This window comes from Littorina saxatilis, linkage group LG14 (assembly GCF_037325665.1).
Source record: "Littorina saxatilis isolate snail1 linkage group LG14, US_GU_Lsax_2.0, whole genome shotgun sequence".
Classification (NCBI taxonomy): domain Eukaryota; kingdom Metazoa; phylum Mollusca; class Gastropoda; order Littorinimorpha; family Littorinidae; genus Littorina; species Littorina saxatilis.
Window position 1 is genome coordinate 37,183,388 of NC_090258.1, and position 14,832 is coordinate 37,198,219.

At 43.7% G+C, this 14,832-nt stretch overlaps 1 protein-coding gene across 2 annotated transcripts in view; it reads left to right on the plus strand.

The window, feature by feature from the left end:
- The window catches only part of LOC138947705 (tetraspanin-13-like), a 35,039-nt gene extending 20,458 nt beyond the window's left edge, over positions 1–14,581 (plus strand). For both annotated transcript variants that reach the window (XM_070319239.1, XM_070319238.1), the window contains one exon: positions 12,195–14,581. Coding sequence is in view for 1 of the 2 variants with exons in the window: in XM_070319238.1 (XP_070175339.1) it covers positions 12,195–12,269 (75 nt within the window). In the remaining variant the exon portion in view is untranslated. The remainder of the gene's footprint in view (positions 1–12,194) is intronic.
- Positions 14,582–14,832: the final 251 nt, after the last annotated feature.

The window sequence follows — 14,832 nt, forward strand, 5'->3', positions numbered from 1 at the left end:
CTCTGCCAGACAGGCATCTGTCGTTTCTCCGCCGGGCAGTTCGACTATTTTGAAGTCCAAGTCAAAGAGTAAAACTCATTCGAAAGAGAAGGCTTCTTCTCCTTGTGTAAAACATGTCGTGAAGGTGTTCAATCCTGAGAGTACCGAATCTTTGCGGGTCGACATTGACCCTCCGTGTCCGTTACCCCCTGTGCTTTCTCCTGTCCCTACTTTGCAGGACAGCCATAGCGTTTCCAGGGAGGAGATATTTTCTGTTCTCAACTTTTAAAGATCAGATGAGAGACATGTTGGCCTTCGAGAGGGGAGTAGCCTGTTCTACCACGGCTTCCCTTCCTCTCAGCGTCGGTGACGCGGCTTCACTTTCCAAGATTCAACCTTCGGCGACCATTACGTCAGCCGACCTTGTCAGTCCTCGCCCTTCGGTTTCCGCTTCCGCTTCGGCGGTTCAGGATTTTAGAGGTTTGTCAGCAACTTCCGGTGTCAATCCTCCGGGGTTCCAGGTGGTTGGTGACAACGGTACCCTTTCCTTCACTTCCGGTTCCGCTTTGTCTGTTCCGGCGAGTGAAGGATTGTACGCATTAGCATCCGCTCACAGCACTTCGGTGTTTTCGGGTGCTGCTGCACGGGGGTTTCCGGCTACTTCTGGTTCGTCTTCGGGCGTTCCAGGTAATCGTAGCACTTCTTCCTTACTGTCAGCAACTTCCGACGTCAACCCTTCGGGGTTCCAGGTCGTTGGTGGCAGCGGTGCCCCCCGTCTCTCACTTCCGGTTCCGCTTTGGCTGTCCCGGATGGTGAGGGGCTGTACGCGATGGCTTCCGGTCACAACACTTCGGTGTTTCCGGTTGCTGCCGCACGGGGGTTTCCGGCTACTGCTGGTTCCACTTCGGCGGTTCCAGCTTATGGTAGCGCTCCTTCCTTATCGGTTCCGCACAGTGCTTTGGCATGCGGTTCCGGTACCTGGGGACAATCTTTTTCGGCTTTGGCCAATGATTGTCCCGGGAATGATAACTCTGGTTTTATGCCGGGGTAGAAGATGACGAAGATCGGGATAACTCTTCCGCGGTTGGAGATTTCTTCGGTGACAAAGGAGCTGATTCCAGATTTCGTTTCCTGGAATCACCTTCAGTTGCCTATGAAATGGCTCGCGTGATCGGCAACGACGCCGGACCTCACGTTCCATTGTTGACGGCACACGACAATGCTCCTTCTTCAGCACAGCCATGGCTTGCTTCGTCGCAACAGAGTTCTCTCCTTACGTCTAACCTTCAACGCAAACGGCGTTTTTTTGGAAAGACGAAAAATCTGATTGCCACTTTCTCACTTCCGCGAGCGCCTCTTCCGGTCACGCCGGAATTGGCGAACTTGCGGAAGGATGGATATCAGAAAGAGAGGGTTTCGACTTGCACGGAACAGGGCCTTTTGGGAGTCGAGGAGACCGGCAGGTACTCACTCGAACTCTCCTCTGTGTCTAAGACCTTGATCAGAGCGCTTTCTCGGGCTATCTCATCTTCCCTGGAGCCTTTTCGGTTCCGAGACGATGCGGTAGAGGAGGACGTCGTGATTCTTTTCGCTGCTCTAGCAAAAGTCACAGCCGAACAAATGACTACTTCAGCCAAACTGTACGCTGAGACGGTCTTTTGGCGGTGTGAGGCTCTACAAAGGATAAAGACTCACAGAGAAATCTACAGTAGAATCTCTGCGACTCTCACCTTTTGTAGAACAAGCCTTACTCTCAAAAGAGAGTCGCAAGAGGCTAAAGACCTACACTTTGTCAAGCTTTCGGAGCTTGCTGTCAAACAGAGTCAGAATCGTAGAGACCCAGCGCCTTCTTCGATTTCTAACAACTCTAACCAGAAGGCGAAACAGTCGAATAGGGATGATGGTCGCACACCGAAGAAACCTTCATTTGGCAAGAGGGGATCTGGGCGAAAGCCCAACCCCCAATGAATTATCCCCGATCCAGCCATTCCCTTGGCCCCTACCCCTTTGGTAGCGGGCGGCCTCTCCAGGGCCTTACGAGCATGGTTGTCTTGGACAGACAATCGCTGGATTTCGGAAGTGGTTCGGTCGGGGTTCTGACTGCTCGGGTTAGGGGACAATGCTCCCCTGACCAGAGCCCCGTCCAACTTCAGGTACCCCGCAGATCTGGAAGCATGCTCTGCCATCCAGGCGGAGATTTGTCTTCTACTACAGAAACAAGCTGTAGAGGAGATCGTCGATCACCATTCCCTGGGGTTTTACGGAAGACTTTTTGTCATTCCAAAAGCATCAGGGGGATGGCGACCGATGTTGAACTTGTCTCCACTGAACGTCTTTCTATGGAAAATAACGTTCAAGATGGAGACACCTGCATCTGTCAGAGAGGCACTTCGTCCTTCGGACTGGGTGACCTCCAACGATCTGACGGATGCATACTTCCACATTCTGATGCACAGGTCTGACCAGAAATGGTTGTGTTTCCTCTGGGGCGACAGGGTGTTTCAGTTCAAGGCGCTGCCTTTTGGGCTCTCTCTTGCGCCTTGGATTTTCACCATGGTAGTGCGCCAGTTTTGCGCACTAGTGCGTCGGCAGGGGGTTCGTCTCAGAGTGCATCTCGACGACTGGTTGATTCTGAATCAACTAGAGTCCCTTTGCCGACAGCACACCCAGGTAGTTCTGCAGCTAGCAAAGGACCTAGGCTTTTCAGTCAACCAAGGGAAGTCCGATTTGACTCCCTCTCAAAGGTTCACCTACCTGGGCATGGTGTTCAACACCCGCGTTTGGACCGTGTGTCCCGCTTAACGGTGAATAGACAAACTACAAGATCTGGTCAGATCTTTGTCAGACCTCCGTCACGCGCCAGTCAGGGTTCTGGCATCGATTCTGGGCCAAATGGAATCGATGTCCACCCTAATCCCTTTGGGCAGAGTTCACAAACGCCCTTTCCAGGTTTCACTGAACTCTGCATGGGATCCAGCCTCTCAAGGTTGGAACATGTCAGTCCCCATTCACGGCTGGTTTCAAGAGACAACGAAACAGTGGCTGCACACGTCCTGGCTGACTCAGGGCGTCCCCATTTCGTTCCCTCCTCCAGAGATGCACCTGTTTACGGATGCTTCTCTTCAGGGTTGGGGAGCCCATCTCGAAGGACGGACATCTTCGGGTCTTTGGAACCCAACTCAGAAGTTGTTTCACATCAACGTTCTCGAGTTAGAAGCTGTTTGGCTGGGTCTTCTGGAGTTTGTTTCATCTCTCCAGGGCAAACACGTGTTAGTCCACACCGACAACACGACAGTTGCAGCTTACCTGAACAAGCAGGGAGGCACGCGATCTCTTATCCTGTCCAACAAGGCGTGCGAGATCATTTCTTGGGCCTTTCAACAGAGAATTGCGATCTCAGCAAAATATCTGCCAGGCCGTTTGAATGTGCTGGCCGACTCTCTCAGTCGATCGTCACAAGTCCTACACACAGAATGGACGATCTCCCATCAGGCGCTTTTGTGCCTCTGGGCGCAGGTGGAGAAACCGTGCATAGATCTGTGTGCCACACGCTTCTCTCGGCGTCTTCCAATGTTCGTGTCTCCGTATCCGGACCCGGAGGCATGGCAAATCAATGCCATGGAAATAGAGTGGACAGGGATGAAAGCTTACGCTTCCCCCCCCTTCCCTCTACTCGGCAAAGTCCTAAGGAAGGCCGATCTAGAGCGACCTTGCCTGATTCTGGTAGCGCCTTTCTGGCCAAGCCAGCATTGGTTTCCAGATCTCCCATCCCTCTCGGTCTAAAAAGAGGAGAACTTCTGCAGCCAAGGACAGGGGTTCTGCACAAGGACCCTCAGATCCTTTCCCTGCACGCATGGAGACTGTTAGGCGATCATTGAAGCATTCTGGAGCTTCAGATCTCACGCTTGATCTGGTCCAGAAAGCGCACAGGAGCTCTACAGCTTCTGTATATGCTTCGCACTGGTCTTCTTGGAACCAGTGGTGTGGGATAAACGGGGTTAATCCCCTATCTCCCCGTTCTATGGAGGTGGCCAATCACCTTGCGTGGTTGTCATCTCAGGGCCGTTCTGCGTTGACTCTTTGAGTACGACGTTCTGCTATTTCAGTCACGCTCAAACAGCTTGGACGCTCCATCTCTTTGGGAGGCGTCATCGCTAGCGTGATAACGGGTTCTGCCCTCAGTTCAGCTGTCACTAGAACTTAGTCCCAGCTTGGGATTTATTGCTCGTTTTAGAGTTCCTAAGGTCTAGAACCTTCGAACCATTACGAGACGCAAGTCTTCCCAATTTAACAAGGAAGGCTCTCATGCTCATTTTGCTCGCTTCCGCGCGAAGGGGCAGCGAAGTCCATGCTTTTTCGGGTCTCGCGCAAGATATCACTTTTGAAAGAGACGGACGGCTCTGTTACTCTACGTTTTTGTTCATCATTTATCGCGAAAAATCAAAAACCAGATCAGCCGTCTCTATTCAGCCACTTAGCTCTGTTCCGCCACATGGTGACCCAGGTATTGTGAACTGCCCGGTCCGAGTACTTCGAACATACCTGTCTCGCACGGCTCCTATTAGAGCGCCAGACCAAAAACTTTTGTTCATTTCGTTAAACACAGCAAGAAGCAAAGATATCGCAAAAACAACGCTGGCTAGATGGGCTTTCACACTCATAAAGCAAGCTTATGAGTGGTGGCAGACAGACGGGGGGGGGGGGGGGGGGGGGCGTTCAGTTCTTCCTCTACGTTCTCCTAGCTTGGGCCGCTTCTTTGGCGGTTCTGCGATCCGGCAGGATCGTTGACGTACTCAGAGCCGCGTATTGGACGTCTGAAGATGTCTGAAGACGTCTGGGACATCTCCAGTACCCGCCAGGATGGTAGTAGTTGCTTACCAGCCATGGTTGCAGCAGGCCAGATTCTTACCAGAAATTAACGTGAGTTTCCCGCCACCTTAAGTAGCAATCTGCCATATGTGAGTTGACGTAAGAATATGTTATTTAATCGAAAATTTAAAAAATAAATTTTCATTTAATTAATATACTTACTCAACTCAAATAGTAAATACCCTCCCTACCTACCCCACAAACGTTATTAATGTTTTGAAGGTAGTGTTTTCAGTGATTATACCGGTAGTGTGTCCCGCGCATGTGCAGGCTGCCGGTAAGGGGAGGTAACTACCATTACCTTGACAACAAGACTTTGTTTTTATTTGGGAGTTACCTCCCCCTGTTACCAGGGTCAGTATGTCAATGTCTAAGCATCAAACTGAAGTTAATTGCTATATATGTGAGTTAAGTAAGTATATTAATTAAAATTTTCGATTTTCACAGTTCTGAATAAAACAACAGGACTTGTCAGCACTAAAGTAGCTTCCATGTAACCAGCACTGTAGTTTCTAAAAGGATTAAGAAACAAATTTTTTTAAAAACGAGTAGCCGGCTCCGGTATTTCAGGGTAAGATAAGTCTTAGTTAAATTTGTTTTTGATTACTAAGCACTGGGTGTAGCTAGATAAAATGTGTACTTAAAGTTTGACAGCAGAATAAAAAATATGCAGCTGGGATCGTGAATTATGAATACATTTTTGTGCACCTTAGCATTGTTAATACACAGGAGGCAAATGTTAACACAGGTTCCAAGTGAACATTCACGTTGAAATGGGTTTTTAAGCTTCCTGTAGTTTACAAAGGCCGCAGATCTTCCTTTTTACATTTAGTCAAGTTTTGACTAAATGTTTTAACATAGAGGGGGAATCGAGACGAGGGTCGTGGTGTATGTGTGTGTCTGTCTGTCTGTCTGTGCGTGTGTGTGTGTAGAGCGATTCAGACTAAACTACTGGACCGATCTTTATGAAATTTGACATGAGAGTTCCTGGGAATGATATCCCCGGACGTTTTTTTCATTTTTTCGATAAATACCTTTGATGACGTCATATCCGGCTTTTTGTAAAAGTTGAGGCGGCACTGTCACACCCTCATTTTTCAATCAAATTGATTGAAATTTTGGCAAAGCAATCTTCGACGAAGGCCGGACTTTGGTATTGCATTTCAGCTTGGTGGCTTAAAAACTAATGAATGAGTTTGGTCATTAAAAATCGGAAACTTGTAATTAAAATTATTTTTTTATTAAACGATCCAAAAATAATTTCATCTTATTCTTCGTCATTTTCTGATTCCAAAAACATAGTACATCCTAGAGGAATACCCGGCTTCGCCGAGGTGAATCGCGAGATAGAAACAGACAGCGTGGCGGTTCACCACAATCACCTTTGAAGGCGAAGTCCTGTCAAACGGGATTGAGAATTTCAGAGCTTATTTCTTAGCCCTATATTATCTGTTGTGGCTTCTCAAATGCCAGAACATACAGACAGACAAAAGCCGCTAGACCCCATCACAAACAGAACTCTACAATCCACAGGTGTTGCCCACACACACACACACACACACACAGAGAAGGCGTATATATATATATGTATATCTATATTTATAAATATATAGAGATAGATGACAGTGTATTTTTCGCGTGGCTATAAATTGATTCGACCTTTTCACTTTGACAGTAAGAACAACTTACGGGTGCAAGGGAAGCGTTCTGGACAGCGCAGTGACATTCTAAAAATAGTAACGTAGTAACGGGAATATGGATTGACGCCACACGAAGGAAGGGAGATAAACGCTGAAAACACTGGAGAAAATAAAGAGAAAAACCCAAATCGGTTCAGCGCTGCGCGCTGAGAGCACGTGTTGAAATATCTCATGTCGAGTCCCATCGCTGTCGACGACGCCAAATGTAACTGAGTGCCGAAACACCACAATCATATGTGAAGCCGAAGTCCACTCAAACGGGATTGAGAATAACTGTTATGGCTTCTGGAAGGAAGGCCTGAACATATATAGACACACACCAATGCCGCCAGACCACATCACAAACAGAACTCTACAATCCACAGGTGTTGCCCACACACACACACAAACACACACACACACACACAGAAGCCGTATATATATATGTATATCTATATCTATAAATATATAGAGATAGGTGACAGTGTATTTTTCGCGTGGCTATAAATTGATTCGACCTTTTCACTTTGACAGTAAGAACAACTTACGGGTGCAAGGGAAGCGTTCTGGACAGCGCAGTGACATTCTAAAAATAGTAACGTAGTCAGTAACGGGAATATGGATTGAAGCCACACGAAGGAAGGGAGATAAACGCAAAACACTGGAGAAGATAAGGAAGAGTTACTGGGAATGGTGAAATGAACAGAAAAACCAAAATCGGTTCAGCGCTGAGAGCACGTGTTGAAATATCTCAGTCGATGAGGTTGTGTCCGGGGTGTAGCTGAATACGGTGTCCAAATTTCAAAAAGATCCACCGAGAACTTTGGCGTTGTGATGTGGTCTAGCGGCTTTGGTGTGTCTGTATGGGGGCCCGGGTAGCTGAGGTGGAACCAAAATCGGTTCAGCGCTGCGCGCTGAGAGCACGTGTTGAAATATCTCATCGATGAGGTTGTGTCCGGGGTCTCTCTGAATAAGCCCACCAAATTTGAAGCAGATCCATCGAGAACTTTGGCCGTGCATCGCGCACAGACAGACACACACACACACACACAGACACAAGTCGTATATATATATAGATGTTATATTTGGATTACAAACAAGCTCAGAAAATTAAAAATATGAAAATTATGATTAAACTTAATTGTCCGAAATCTGCATGACTTTGATCTGGTAGCCGGTAGCTCTACTCCGCCCATCCCCGGCCACGTCAGATGGGTGGGAGTCGCCAGTCGCATTGGGTGGGCCCCTTTGAGGCTGAGGGCCCGGCACCGTCTTCACCTGGCTGCGATCCATGAAGACGACACCATCACGTTGATTCGTTGATGACACAACCATTTGTCGAGGATAGCGTAGGCACCCGGTCTGCTCCCCGCCTAAAAAAGGCCAGTGCCGTTCCGTCTTCGAGGGACTGCGTGGGTTTCATTTCGGAGTTTTCCTTCTCCTAGACGAGTTTCCTTCCATGGATGATGAGCCTCCTCTACCCTCGTTTTGAATTCAGAGTGGTCTTCTCTTAGGATAGCTGCCTGCCAGGGTTGACGAGCCTATCCTGCCCGGCTATTTGACCCATAGCTGGAGGTTGGTTCGTGGGCACCTGGGCGTTTCCACACACCGGTGGGCCCGCATGCCGCACGTCTAGGGGCCAACCTCCTCCGAGTCCTTGTAGTCTAGCCTGGGGCCTTGCGGTACCCAGTTTACGCCTGTCGCCGCGATGGAGGCACTACATAGGGCTTGTTGTGGAGAGGTTATTGTACTGGCAGGAGAGACTGACGCATTCTGCTCTCTTTTCGCATTGTCCTAAAAAGGACAGACGGTGCTAGCCAGCGGTGAGGGCTGAAAGCGAGAAGTGACAAGCACAAGACACTTCGCCAACACACTAGACACGTCACACAACCGTTTGGCAGAAATCGATTTAAAAACAATTTCATCTTATTCCTTGTCGGTCCCTGATTCCAAAAACATATAGATATGATATGTTTGGATTAAAAACAAACTCAGTAAGCTAATAAGAATAGTCATACAGAAAAGCGTGTCATGCTGCTCAGCGCGACCACTACCGCACTATTCTGCATGGCTTGTCGATTTCACTGCCTTTGCCACAAACGGTGGACTGACGAAACTACGAGTATGTGGTCTTGGTGAAAAAAGCAGTGCATTCAGTTTCATTCTGTGAGTTCGACAGCTTGACTAAATGTTGTTATTTTGCCTTACGCGACTTGTTGTTTCCTTCTTTTCTCATTTTTGCACGGTGACTGGTTTCTTTATTACATGTACCCTCCAGCAAACATTCCTATGCAAATTGATTTACAGTTAGAAAGATGGCTTGAGATAAATATCTGAAATTGAATTTGTCTATAAATCTAAACAACGAAGTGACTGTGGTAAGATGAACAAAGTTAAAAAACAAAGGAATACTGTACTCACTGATACAAGAACGAGACAAGACGGTACGAATTTTCGCTTATGGAAGCTTCATCAGGAAAAACAAGAACACAAAAGACAACAAAAACATCATCCAACCACTTCTCTCCCCTTTCATTCATTTCCGTTCCTGAAGTTCCTTCCCTTTTTTGCGTGTTTCCCCTCCATTTTCTTTCAAACCTTGTTCGTTCCGTGTTGCGTCTGCTTTTTGTTGTCTTTTGTGTTCTTGTTTTTCCTGATGAAGCTTCCATAAGCGAAAATTCGTACCGTCTTGTCTCGTTCTTGTATCGGTGAGTACAGTATTCCTTTGTTTTTTAACTTTGTCTATAAATGAAAATTTACACTGTCTGGAGATTTTTTTTTTAAACACACACTTGGTTGCCTGCTTTGCTTTAAGGTTGGACTGAGAGAGAGAATGTGTGTTTGTGTCTGTGACTTTTTCTTCCTTTTCATTTTTGAAAAAATAAAATAAATAATGGTTGGTTGTGATAGAAACGCCTGCCATACCATCTCAACATTTGAAATCTTTAGAGTGTGCATATTCAGACAGATCACATGATTTTGCTCCATTTTAGAGAAAAAATTATTAAGTATGGCAGGGTACAAGATTGTTTGTCTCCATTAAATTACATATCTTAAACCAACTCACATATAGCAATTTACTTCAGTCTAGTGCTAGAACGCTGTAGTCACGTGACTTCCTGACCTTGCCGCCATATTGTAATCATTCTCTACTCAGCGCTCCGTGGCTACGGAGGTGTTTTGCTTCGCTTAGGCTTTTCAGCCTTTCGTCTGACTTTTCCTTGGGTCAGACTTCACCTTGGTTTTCCTTGCACGTCCCTCTTCTTTTACTTTGTGTTTGGGGTGAGCATTTTTGCATATTTTTCATCTTGATGACGTCATATCCGGCTTTTTGTAAAAGTTGAGGCGGCACTGTCACACCCTCATTTTTCAATCAAATTGATTGAAATTTTGGCCCAGCAATCTTCGACGAAGGCCGGACTTCGGTATTGCATTTCAGCTTGGTGGCTTAAAAATTAATTAATGACTTTGGTCATTAAAAATCTGAATTGTAAATAAAATATAAAAATTAAAAAAATTTAAAACGATCCAAATTTACGTTTATCTTATTCTTCATCATTTTCTGATTCCAAAAACATATAAATATGTTATATTCGGATTAAAAACAAGCTCTGAAAATTAAAATATAAAAATTATTATTAAAATAAAATTTCCGAAATCGATTTAAAAACAATTTCATCTTATTCCTTGTGGGTTCCTGATTCCAAAAACATATAGATGTGATATGTTTGGATTAAAAACACGCTCAGAAAGTTAAAAAGAATAGAGATAAAGAAAAGCGTGCTATCCTTCTCAGCGCAACTACTACCCCGCTCTTCTTGTCAATTTCACTGCCTGTGCATCGAGCGGTGGACTGACGATGCTACGAGTATACGCTCTTGTTGTAAAAATGCAGTGAGTTCAGTTTCATTCTGTTAGTTCGACAGCTTGACTAAATGTTGTAACGTGACTTACGTGACTTGTTTTAGAGTTGCCTCCCTTGTTACCAAGGTGATGCGATACAGCGTTCTAGCACTAGACTGAAGTAAATTGCTATATGTGAGTTGGGTAAGTATATTAATCAAATGAAAATTTACTACTAAAATGTTCGATTTTTGTTTCCTTATTTTCATTTCATTAGTTTCGATTTCCTTAGTTTCCTTATCTTTTCGTTCATTCTTTCTTTTTTTTCTTTGGATTGTTTTGCATGTGGGTTCATATCCCAGAGGACTAAGTTCACAACGTTACCTTCTTGTGTTAAAAATATTGCATCAAATTTTTTGTCTTGTAATACATGTGAACAGAAAATATCATAATTTAAAGGCGTTACCGGGTGAAGGGCACTGACAATTTATTGCACATGATTTTTACCTTGTCCTGTTTTTTCAGCAAAGAAATATATAACGCCTTTTTTGTTTTCTTTAGTCAATAGTGTAGTGTTTCGTTGGGCACTTCGAATTGTAGTGAACAATGTACAGTTCTTCCAAATTAATGCGCATTTGAATACTGTGAGAGAAAAAAAGAAGATTGTTTGAGGCTGTGATGCTTAAAAAGAAAGAATTTCAGTTTGAATTATGAACACCTGTTGAAACAGAAGGCTGAAAGTTATTGTGATGAGACAGATTAATGAGGTGGAACAAAGACTATGCTTAGGTATATTGCAGAATCTTCATTACTCGTCATTCTATCTTATTAATGGGATTCTTTTTCTTGCAGTGTAGTTTTAATTGTGAACCCTTTTTTTTCTGGTTTAGCCGAAACATTTTCTTTACATAGCATTGTGTTTTGTGATCCTGATCTATGAAGTGTAGTTAAATAGTGAACTGCTCTGTGTGTTTATAGCTGGGAACTGTAGTTGCATAAATCTAAAGTACTCTGAGTGGGCATGCAGACTATTTTCCAAACTCTACATTTTTGTCGCTTGGTTTTACTGTGGAAGTACATAGCGGAATCCCCCTTTAGTGACCCTCATGCTTTCACACAATTTCTGTTCATAACCTCTATAAATTTACCCCACGTTTAAGACTCCCTCCCTTTTAAGATCTGATTTCCTAAGCTTTGTTGAGGTCTTATGAGAGAAATACCACTTGTATATGTATCAAATGCTGGACTTTTGAGGATGAATGCATATTCAGACCTGGGAACCCATATGATTTCACCGTGTTTTGTCCCGTCGCGATATAACCTTCGTGGTTGAAAACGACGTTAAACACCAAATAAAGAAAGAACCGTGTTTTGTACGCATAATTGTCTAGAATACGATCAGTACTGTCAGTGGTGAAAAAATATGGCGAGAAAAATTCCCAGACTCCTTTTCTTCACAAGCGCATTCCGAAGCCGATTCAGTATTTTGACACATGATTACAGTTTTTGTCAGTAAACATTGATATATGCATTTGATTTTAATGTATTGGTAAACTTGATCATCGATGCGACAGACGCATGTGAAGCATGTTTGAACCATGGATGTTCAAATGCTGTGTGGAGTATGCTCATTTTTCTGAAGATACTCCAAGTTTTTTGTAGAATCTAAGTACAAAACAGGGGTTCCAAGGTCTGCATATTTAGTAGCATTTAGATGAGCAGTTTTAGTTAGATTGCTTCACATGCATGCATAGCCCTTTCAGTAAAAAACAGCTCTGAAAATGTTGGCACATTTGTAATATTCTCTTCTTTTTCTGTGTGCAGATAATTGGCGTGTGGTTAGCAATGCGGTATAGAAACCAGAAGGATCCTTTTGCCAACCCCAGTGCTTTCTTGTAACATCGGAGCAACTGTAGGGGTATTTATTGATAGAAAGAATGTGATGAGTGGAGTGACACGAGAATGGAAGAGCGCCCTTGGTTTCCATGGCAACAAGAAACCAGGAGGGGAGTGAAGGGGTGGAAATACAGGCTAGTTTCAACGCAACTGGACACAAATCAGCATTTGACATGGCACTGTGCACCAGATTGGAGATAAGCAGACTTCGCTATGTAACTTTTTCTCAACTCAAAACATTTCACAGCATTCAGACATCTGTTTGTATGACTGATTCTGCTGTCAATATCAATTTCAATGCTCTCTTTGAATCTTTGTAGAATTGGAGCTATTTCTCTGATCTTTGTCATTTTCTTGTAACTGTGCTCACCTAAGAACATAAACTTGTTTTATATTTCATGGTGGAATTGTGAATTTCTAATCTCAAGTTAGTCAGCAAGTGGTCTTGTTAATCGTTGAACTGGAATGGGAGAGGTTTTCAGTAGATGCTTATTTCCACAACTATTCAAGTGTTTATGGGCTAGCTTTTGTTTAGTGTCACACCTGGGAAAAACAACATTACCACAATGGTTCATCCCTTTCCCTACCTTTAGAGCCTCTTTTCTCACCTTTTTAAGGGCTTAAAACAAAAGTACATGCACATATGTAATTTTATTGCAAATTCTGTGGTGAGTGCCACCCCTTTGTCTTTGATCTTAGTATTTCGCCAAAAATAATCACCTTCTTCTGTCAGTTGCATTTTGGTGTGGACTAATTCTAGCTGTTTACTGCCGTTTTGACATGTAACTTGAGGGAACGTTTGAAGAGTGCAATTATGTTGAAGTACTTCTGGTGCAAGTGCTCTCCCTTTGTCTATGATCTTGGTCTTTCACTCTCAGTACCACAGGCTCTTCTGTCACTTGCATTGTAATATGGAATAATTCTAACTGTTCACAGCCCTTTTACTCCAAGTTTTTACAGAGAAGTAAAAGCTGAGCCTGCTGCTTACAGGTATGACTCGGTGGTTCAGTTGTAACGCAGTGGTGTTTGTTGGTCTAGTTGCTGCACTTGTGTAAGTGACGCTGTCAAAGAACATAGGTTTCTATGTAACAGCTGCAGTGGTTTGAAGGATTGGGACACTCCGTTGGTGTGCTTGTTGTCTGAGGGAGCGGGTTGGCAGGGAATACTTGATGTTAATCATTTTAGTCAGCATAATCAGTTACCTTGTGGATGGTGCATGCGAGTAGACGAAAACCAGTAAGAAAGAGGCTCCAATTTTTCATTTATTACTCTGCATTTTGTTGAATTGTATTTGTACACTTTGTTCTTCTTTTTACATTTAGTCAAGTTTTGACTAAATGTTTTAACATAGAGGGGGGAATCGAGACGAGGGTCGTGGTGTATGTCTGTCTGTCTGTCTGTCTGTCTGTCTGTCTGTCTGTCTGTCTGTCTGTGTGTGTAGAGCGATTCAGACTAAACTAATGGGCCGATCTTTATGAAATTTGACATGAGAGTTCCTGGGTATGATATCCCCGGACGTTTTTTTCATTTTTTCGATAAATACCTTTGATGACGTCATATCCGGCTTTTTGTAAAAGTTGAGGCGGCACTGTCACACCCTCATTTTTCAATCAAATTGATTGAAATTTTGGCAAAGCAATCTTCGACGAAGCCCGGGTTTTGGTATTGCATTTCAGCTTGGTGGCTTAAAAACTAATGAGTGAGTTTGGTCATTAAAAATCGGAAACTTGTAATTAAAATTATTTTTTTATTAAACGATCCAAAAACAATTTCATCTTATTCTTCGTCATTTTCTGATTCCAAAAACATATACATATGTTATATTTGGATTAAAAACAAGCTCTGAAAATTAAAAATATAAAAATTATGATCAAAATTAAATTTCAGAAATCGTTTTAAAAACAGTTTCATCTTATTCCTTGTCGGTTCCTGATTCCAAAAAAATATAGATATGATATGTTTGGATTAAAAACACGCTCAGAAAGTTAAAACGAAGAGAGGTACAGTAAAGCGTGCTATGAAGCACAGCGCAATCGCTACCGCGCCAAACAGGCTCGTCACTTTCACTGCCTTTTGCACTAGCGGCGGACTACGTTCAGTTTCATTCTGTGAGTTCCACAGCTTGACTAAATGTAGTAACTTCGCCTTACGCGACTTGTTTTTTTACTACAAATGTCAGTAGCATTTTAGCAGTCCCATTGAGCCTGCCACCTATGGTGTTCAGGTATCGAGATCTATATTTTTCATCAACTTTGATTGCTTTCATCACGAGAAAGAACTTGTTCGGTTGGAGAAAATGTTCAGAAGTTGTGCGACTTTTTGTCATTTTTTCCTGCCCTTTATTATTTGAGATCTGATGTGTACAAAAAATTAATAATTTAGGACACCAATCTCTTGACATGCATTTCAAAGTAACAGTAACATTTAGCAATCTCATGACATTATTGATGTACAGCTATTACAGTGTAACAATGGTCTTGCAGTTCTTGTTTTTTTAACCAATTTGTATTTTCCTTTTCAACATGATCTGGACTCTGCAGCAGTGTTCTTTTCTTCTTCTGCGTTC